This window comes from Pyrus communis, chromosome 15 (genome assembly GCF_041283825.1).
Source record: "Pyrus communis isolate YQ-2024b chromosome 15, ASM4128382v1, whole genome shotgun sequence".
Taxonomy (NCBI): Eukaryota; Viridiplantae; Streptophyta; class Magnoliopsida; order Rosales; family Rosaceae; genus Pyrus; species Pyrus communis.
Window position 1 is genome coordinate 17,294,160 of NC_142579.1, and position 9,278 is coordinate 17,303,437.

Genomic DNA, 9,278 nt, shown 5'->3' on the forward strand with positions numbered 1-9,278 from the left:
CACGGCATTGATTGTGTTTGAGTGTTGTGGCTGCAATGTTTGTTGGTTAAAGATGCATGTGGATGTATTATACAATGGGAAAGTATGTGATTGACAATTAGGGTGAATGGTGGCTGCAATGATGAAGTGTGATGGCTGAAAATGCAAGGGAAGTGCTCGGCACAAGGTTTTCAGGATGCATGTGTGTGTGAATGGTGGTGAAAAATGCATGTGATGAAGAGTGAATAAAGAAATGCATGTAGGGTTAGCTAGGTTGGCTTTGTTTGGGTGCATGTGTTTGACTCAATTATATTGTTGGGAAGGCATGTGGATTAGGTGGAATGTAGGTGGGTTATAATGATGAATGCATGTGGAATTGCAAGGAGGAAAGGTGCAGAAAATGGGAAGAAATGCACGGCAATGTGTTTTGTAAAAGGGAAGATGGTGTGTGAATGCATGTGAAGATGCTAATAAATAATGCATGTAGGGTTAGGAAATAAAATCATAACTTAAAGGGGAATGATTAAAGGGTGTTGAAAGGTTTTGCATGGCTTTGAAGTGATTGTGGATTGGGCTAGAGTTTAAGTACATGAAATGGACCCAAATTGCTCCCCCTTGCATGGCAAGGAATGGTGTTTGTGTTAAGCCCAAGGCAAGGTGAATGAAATTGGGTTAGGGCCATTGTTTTGGGTCCTCAAGTGCTTACAAGGCCTTCAATTTCATCCAACACTTGGGCTCCAAGCATAAGCTATCCATCCTTAGCCCAATAATGCTCCAAAACACTCCATAATGCACCCTTTCGTCAAACACGTCTTATTATCCTGAAAACACACAAAAGAAGCATAAAGGACTAAAATAACTAAAGAAACATAACGTAAATGTACGAGAACAAGCCATTTAAGTCGCATGAATATGCTCCTATCATGTTCCTCCCAGCTACAACTTGTTGAGGACCACACTCCTCCAAAAACAAAAAAACCAAAAAAACAACATTGATCAATTGTTGGAACCGATTAAAAAGTCATAGCAAGTTAAAGGAGCAAGCGTTTGCAGTGATGGGTGGTCAGATGCACAAAGAAGCTCCAGTTAGTATCACGCTAGCTTGTGAAAGTAGGCCAATGTTCTTCAGGGTGGTAAATTGTGAAGGTTAGTACGAGGAAAAATTCTTCATTGCCCACTTTCTTATTGAGTGAGTTCCGTGTTGGAAAATATTAGTATTTTAGTTTATTTGAATGTTTAATTTTCTGGACTTAGCTAGTTAGCATTAGAGTTTTGATTTCTTACATTTTAGGATTATGATTACTTTATTATAAATAGCATTTTTGTTATTCAGTCAAGAATAAGTTAGTCACGATATAACCTCTTAGGATTTTGCAGTCGTTCCAGTATTCTCATTTGTTTAATAATATTCTTATTATTTTGTAATATTGTTTATTTCGCACTATGATATTGAACTTGATCCTAAAGCAGGTTTGATCATTCGGGATTTCACGTGCTTCTGTTCAGTATCAGTTTCTCTTGTCGCTGTCAGTTTGAAAGAAAAAAAAAAAACGTAGTCAACTCGCACGCCATCTCTGCAATTTTCGTCGAAACCCTCACGCCGTACCTGACCCGACATCATCGCACCCAATCACCATCCACCCATGTTGCCAATGCAATCAGGAACCCAGAACCTAACCCACTGATCCGTCTTCATACCATCACCCAGATCCGACTGACCCAGGATTGCATGCCCACTGCTCATCACATCCTTGCTGCACTGCTGCACAGACGACCACCGCACAGCCGCTGTACCACGGACGTTACTGCACGCACGGTCAGATGGTCACCTGATCAGAACCTCCTCCGCACCCGACCCGCTTGTCGCCTGCATCCACTGCCCCACACCACTGTTGCTGCTCGACCCGAGAAAACCAAACTCGGATCGAGTTCGTCCTCGCCTTGTACTCTGCCGCAGACGGTCATCGCCAAAAGAAAGAAGAAATTGGTTGAGAGTTTGGCCCACACACGGGAAAAGATAAAAAAAAAAAAAAGGCAAAGGAAAGGAAAAAAAAAAAAAAGAAAGAAGGAAAAGAAATATTAGGCTGTTTGTTTTGGCCCACACGGGCAAACTGAAAAAATGGTTAAGCTTGTTTTTAGGTCCACACGATTGATGGCTTGTTTGAGATTATTTTGTGACCGTCACTCGAGTGCTTGGAATTGTGATCATTTAAGTGATAGTGTTTGTCTTTGTTCATTCGTTACTACAACTGAGATATGGAAATCTCGTCCATTTAGTGACGGCTTTTTTCTATACTTTCAACACTGGCCAGTTTGAATCAGAATTAGTTTGCCAGCCAGAATCAACTTGCCAGCAAAAATCAGTTTGCCAATCCAATCAAGTCCAGTTCGCTAGTCAAGTCAAGTTCGCCAATCAAGTTTGCATGATTGTTTGTCCGCATTACGGAGCCTGTCTGTCTGTCCGCGTTGCGGAGCCTGCCTGTCTGTCTGTCTGTCTGTGTTGCAAAGTCTGCCTGTTTGTCCGACTAACAAAACCTGCATCCACATCTGCTTGTTTGCAAACCCATGTCGTATACCGCCATGAGTTTGACAGGGGGTGTTGGAAAATATTAGTATTTTAGTTGATTTGAATGTTTGGTTTTCTGGGCTTAGCCCGTTAGCATTAAGGTTTTGATTTCTTACCTATTAGGATTAGGGTTAGTTTATTATAAATAGCATGCTTGTTATTCAGTCGAGAATAAGTTAGTCACGATGTAGCCTCTTAGGGTTTCGTAGCCATTCCGGCACGTTTGTTTAATAATATTCTTATTATTTTGTAGTCTTGTTTGTTCCACTCTGATATTCAACTTTTGGGAAATTGATCCTCAAAATATGATCAAAGTAGTCACCGACAATGCTCCGGTTTGCAAGGTGGCGGGACGTCTTGTTGAGGCAATACTTATTGTCTATACCCTCAACCATTCTTTGAAGAACCTATGTGTACTTATTTCATCTGCAAGAAATTAAGAAGATTATGAGCAATGTAGCTGGATTACAACAACAACTAATGATGTTTGGTTCATAAAGAATTTTATCATGATCCATAATCACTGTTTTAAAAATCCCCGCCTAGGAGCTAGGTGGCTGGCCACCGCCCTGATTAATGCCTAGGTATTTGAAAATTAAGAAGGGGTGCCTAGACCAGCTGAGGCGCCCACCTAGACCACCTAGGCACCCCACCTAGCCTGCCCAGACCCGTCTAGGCACCTGCCTAGGTTGCGACTCAGTTAGACAGAAAATAGATAACTTTCAATTTGCATCTAATTTTTTTCAATAAATTGTAAGGGACTTGTTGAATACTTAAATGAGCACACACTATATGCTTGTTCCCCATGTTTTCATTATGTTCCAATACTTCATAATACATATGTCATTCTATTTTGTAGTTTATGATGAAATTATATATATTTTAAGTATAAACATACACTTATTTACATGACATATAGTGGATTTACTTAAATCCGTCTAGTCGTCTGCCTAGACCCCGCCTAGACTCTAGGCCGCAGCCCATTGCCTGACTAGCGCTTAGTGTCTTTTAGAACCTTGTCAATAACATGAGGTTGTCCATGGATAATGACCATTGTAAGGTGAAGTTGCTCTCTAGACGCACTTTACTTTCATAATTGAGATGCTTAATAGATTTAAACAAGTAAAGTAAGGGTAAGAGCACATGGTGATGAATGCAGAATAAGATATGTATAACGAAGATGATGTGGAAAAAGATAAAAGAAAAAAGGGAACTTTAATGAAAAGCTCCAGTTATTGTTCACTTTAACAAAAAATCATATTTTTACACTAAAAAGTCAATCCTGATACTATTCACTTTACCCTTTATTTTGTCCTTATTGTTAAAACTTAAAATTTTCAAGCACTTTTCATTAGTTTTCCTAAGAAAAAAGTGTTGGATGAACACCTTTGGGCCGAAGTTGATTACAACTGAGCTTCACTTCTCCAATATGTGATATGCTTGACATGGATAAGCCTTGTCTTCACTTAATTTATGAGTTATAGATGCTATGATAGAGAAAGTGAAGGTGAATATTGAAAAGAGCGCAAGCAACAATATCAAGTGTCAAAGTTCCTTGATGCTGTGCATACAATTTTGATTAAGCAAGGGACCAAGAGTAGCACGCCACTCCATTTTTTGGCACACTCTAAATCTATGTAAGTTCTCTAAACTCTAAATTCTGTACATTTTACATCGTAAATTTAAGTTTGATTGCATCATTATAAGTTTATATTTTTTTTTTCTCATTCACTTTTAGGTATTTATTGTACAAGTTGGCTTGAAGAGGCTCCTAATTGTAGTGGGTTGTTCAAGGAAGCTTCCACACGAAACAAGCCATAGCTTTGAAACTTATAGGTTATCCTTCATCCTCCTCATGTTGTGAAAGAAATTGGAGCACATATAAAGTAAACACTCTTCGAGGAGGGGCAAAACCACACTACAAAGAGTGGAAATTTAATATATGCACACGAACCTTCGTACACCATCAAGGAGAGAGCCATGAATATGGATTAAGATTGCAAATCTCACTCTTGATGAACTGGACTTCGAGGCCGTATTATTTACTTCTGAAGATTACTATGATAGTGATCTTGAATTAAGTTAGAAATGAATATTTCACTCTTTTGAGATTTAATTTATTTTTGAAATATGAGTCTATGAAATATATTTTTGAACATATATATTATTTTAATTGCCGTATCGTTGTTTACAAAAGATTTATCATATTACCGTGATGTATTGTACCGGATACCCCCATTTGTATCAATGCAACATAAGTAATGGAAAAATGTGGGCTTGCAGAAAAATAGAATTCAAGATTTCTTCCAGGTATATTTTGACAATTTTTATAAGCAGTATCCAATTCATTTTCGAAAGAATTTCACGGATACAGCAATATATAGAAGAAAATTGGGTCACGTATTGGTTTTACATTGTATGAATTGCCACTTTCACTCCCCTCTTTGAAAAATCATCCATTTTTATCCCACCACTCAAGTTTTGTGTTTCTCTTCTTGAGCTCCAAGAGCCATCCAATTTAAAAAGGACAACTTTCTTTCCTGGCTATTGGCTCCTATGTTATTTGCATTGGCTTGTTTCCATTGTCCACGTCTAGGCTCTCTTGCTAGCTTCGCTGTTTTCTGAGCTGCGCCCGCGCTTCAGACAAAGCACGGGTTACCTCCTCATCCTCTGGTGTTTCCTTTATCAAAATCTCATAGTCTTCTATTGAAGCTTCCCATTTTTCCAACTGCATGATACATATCATATAAACATTATAACTCAGAAATAACATAATGAAAGAGCAACAACATGAACAACTTGAAAATTAATTTATCGGAACAAAGTGAATATATTATTGGGTACTATGTTCACCTTGGCATTGCAATCTGCTCTTCTTAATCTAGCCTTGCTGTAAGATGGGCGCACATTAAGCGCAGCTGTACAGTCCTCGATTGCTTTATCTAATTGGCTAAGTTTTGAACGACAAGCAGCACGGTTGCATAATAACACCGAGTTATAAGGATCGTGCTCAAGTCCCTCCCCGTATGCAACACATGCCTCGGAGAACCTTGCTGTCTTGAAAAGCTCGTTGCCTTTTGATCGAGCTACTGCTACAACTTGAGCCTTCCTCATAATCATGTTTGCTTCCCTGTTGTTTGAGTCAAGCCGTGATGCTTGTTGAGCTGCCTCTAATGCATCATCCAATCTGCCAAACCATTGCAAAACAAATCAAACAACTATTTGACCAAATTAAGAAAAAGGTTTAATGCATGTGTTTGAAATATCATTTCCGTTTTCTTAATTTATTTTTTATGAACATTATTCCATCCGAGACTGCATAAGGATTAGCATAATCGTGACTGAAATAGCTACTATATAAAGTTATATAACACACTACCTTCCAGCAACCATGTCCACCTGAGCTCTTGTTGCTAACAAATTCGCGTTACCAATAGGACCTAAGAATTTAGTGCAGGCATCAACCTCAAAATTTGGACCGCTGGATAATGCTTCATCTGCTTCCTTGTGCCTATTGAGCTTCAACAAGGCCTCCGCTTGCAAAGCATATATCTTTGTAGAGTTAAAAAAAAAGGGATTCATCATTATCTAATGCACAAAACAGACAAAAAAAAAAAAATCTACTTTCGATAAAAACTTTTGAGAATCTCATTTTCAGGTAAAACTGAGAAACAAATTCTTATAGACTTATTCATAGGACATCTACTGGAGAATAAGAGAGAGGCAATTATGATAACAATGAGACTTGAATTCGATAATTTAATGGCTGACCTGTGGCGCTGAATCTGCACCCGCTAATATAACGCTTTGAGATTCCTTTATGAGGGTGTTCCAATCTCTTAATCTACGAGCCTCAGTGCACTTGTTAAGACGAGCCTGAATAGATTTTACTTTAGCAATGTCCTCTTGGTCAGCCTCTGGTCCAGCATGCTTGTAGTGATACAAAGCTTTTTCTGCTTCCCCTAATCTATATGCACATAACAAATTAATTTTAAGAACTAGGTGTAACAGAATTTTAAAGACGAAGTTGCAACTACGAACGGAAATTAATAAGTGGAACTTTATGTTGTACCTAAGATATAATGTTGCCAGACGATGATGAGCCCTATGATAGTGGGGTTCAATCCGAATGGCTTCTCTGCACTCAAAAACTGCGTCAAGAATTCTACCTAGAGCGGTTAAAGCAGCACTTTTGTTGCTCCTATAAGAAGCCTTATTGGGGTCAATAGAAATTGCAGCATCATACAAAGCCAATGCTTCTGCAAATCTACCATTCTTGTAATCTTCATTTCCCATGATCTTCAATGTTTCAGGGTCCATTCTAGTCGACAATGCTCGACATAAGGAAGCAGGTGGTTCCGGCTCACTCTGTCTTTTCTCATCCTTAACAGTATTAGTCTTCCCCACTTTTACCTGACTAGGCATTGGGACTTCCTCTCTAGCAGTTTTTGGAAGATAATCAAGAATATTATACGGGTTTGCATTTCCTCCGCCGCCTCCACCACCGCCGGCCCCAGGTTGTCTCAAGTTACCCAAATTTCCAAAAAGCATAACATTGCTGGATGAAGCCCTTACAAGGGAACTGCTCCCTTTCGATTTTTGATGATCAGCAATCATGCTATCAAGCTCACCGGATATGCCAAGTGCCTCCTTTGGAACCCTTTTGCCTTGGTTCACATAACCTTGGCTTGGCACCATTTTCTGTTGATATTGCTGCCGCTGTTGTTGTTGTTGTTGTTGTTGCTGCTGCTTCTGCTGCTGCTGCTGTTGTTGTTGTTGTTGTTGTTGTATAGGGGGTGCCCTATTACTATATTGGGAAGGCTTCGTGACCGGTTTGGATGAATCTGATGATACGTTGGATGAATCAAGGAAGGCAGCCTCATCGGAGCCACCGCGACGCCGTTTGGAATTAGGAGTGCTTGGTGTTTTCACTAACGTGGCACTGTTGTTATTGGCTACAGGAAGAGAACCCGTAGAAGTTGTTCTTCTCGGCCAGATACTATTCCGCCCGAAAACTGCACTCAGTATGCCGCAACCTGATTTCTTCTCCGGCGACTCTCCCATTTTTTATTAATTGATCTCTCTCTCCCTGATCAAATTTTGTGCATCGTGTGAGGTAACAAAACAAAGGAAAAGCATCAAGTGCATAAAAAATAATTCTTTTAGGGTTCAAGAGGTTGTAACATACAAAATCACATATTTGGAGGAAAGAAAAATTAAAAAAGAAAGTAAAAATGAGGGAGGACCCAGGAGATTATGTGCATGGCTTCCTGGAGCTGCTCATGGATTTAGAAACAATGCCTCCTTGATTTCTTTCTGCTTTGTGCAAGAGAGATGAAATTGGATTGCATCATTAATTAATTAAAAATGAGAATAAATGGCCGGAAAAGAGAATAGCAGTTTACGGGCTTATTGTTTTATATAATAAAAATTGAGAAATGAAAAAAAAAAAAAAAAAAAAAACTGTTATAGCTGGGGTTGAATCTTTTTCTGGTTTTAATTTGTTTTGAGTTTCTGATTCTGGATTTGCTTTTTGTTATTTTTCTTTTTCTTCACATTTTCTTTGTTTTTTGTTTTTTGGTGTGGGTGTGGTGCAGAGGTGGAAGCAGAAGACCCGGTCTTGCGTTAAACGACCATCTCTAGATTTTTAGAAATGAAAGCAACTCAGGCTGACTCACCCCAACCCAATGTCAACCTGTTATTCCCTTTCTTTTCTTTGAGTTTGAGGACGGCACGTCTTTGTTGGTTTTCAACATCCCACGTATATGAGGTCAGTTCGTTACACCCACCTAAACATAAATGTGTGTGTATATGATGAAGTGCGCATATTTTTTTGCACTCAAATTCAAATTTTTTTTTTTTTATAAATGGGAGCATTTCCAAACATTACTAAAAAAAAAGATTAAAATTGTATAAATACTTGTTTGTAGGAAAAAACAAGAAACATAGATGATATGAAATTATGACTGAACTGCCGTGGAAATGAACTTATGGGCTCACAAAACAAACAAAACAATAATAACAACAAAGCCTTTTTCCACTAAGTGGGGTCGGCTATATGAATCCTAGAACACCATTGTGCTCGATTATGTGTTATGTTTTCCATTAGATCCAAGTACTCTAAGTCTTTTCTTAGAGTCTCTTCCAAAGTCTTCATAGGTCTTCCTCTACCCCTTCAGTCCTGGACCTTTGTCTCGTAGTCGCATCTTCTAACCGGAATGCCAGTAGGCCTTCGTTGCACATATCCAAACCATCATAATCGATTTTCTCTCATCTTTCCTTCAATTTTGCCTACTCCTACTTTACCTTGGATATCCTTATTCCTAATCTTATCATTTCTCATGTGCCCACACATCCAATGAAGCATCCTCATTTCTGCTACACCCATTTTATGTACGTGTTGATGCTTCACCACCCAGCATTCCGTTCTATACAGCATCGCCAACTTTATTGCCGTCCTATAAAATTTTCCCTTAAGCTTCAGTGGTAGACGACAGTCACACAACACGCCGGATGCACTATTACTCTTCATCCATTCAACTTGTATTTTATGGTTGAGGTCTCCATCTAATTCTCCGTTCTTTTGCAAGATTGATCCTAGGTAGCAAAAGCGGTCGCTTTTTGGTACTTCTTGGTCTCCGATCCTCACCTCTAACTCATTTGGGCCTCCATTTGCACTAAACTTGCCCTCCATATATTTTGTCTTTGACCGACTTAGGCGTAGACCTTTAGA

General features: G+C 39.0%; 1 protein-coding gene and 1 pseudogene across 1 annotated transcript; one reads left to right on the forward strand and one right to left on the reverse strand.

Moving 5' to 3' along the window:
* The first annotated feature begins 901 nt into the window (after nucleotides 1-901).
* On the forward strand, nucleotides 902-4,186 carry LOC148690600 (uncharacterized; annotated as a pseudogene).
* Nucleotides 4,187-4,822: 636 nt separating this feature from the next.
* Nucleotides 4,823-7,978, reverse strand: LOC137720132 (inactive TPR repeat-containing thioredoxin TTL3). The gene is made up of 6 exons (XM_088685382.1): nucleotides 7,792-7,978; nucleotides 6,618-7,634; nucleotides 6,317-6,512; nucleotides 5,925-6,097; nucleotides 5,399-5,732; nucleotides 4,823-5,273 (listed from the first exon to the last, which is right to left on the reverse strand). The coding sequence occupies exons 2-6, from the start codon at nucleotides 7,607-7,609 to the stop codon at nucleotides 5,151-5,153; spliced, it is 1,818 nt and encodes a 605-aa protein (XP_088541508.1). The 5' UTR covers nucleotides 7,610-7,634; nucleotides 7,792-7,978; the 3' UTR covers nucleotides 4,823-5,150.
* Nucleotides 7,979-9,278: the final 1,300 nt, after the last annotated feature.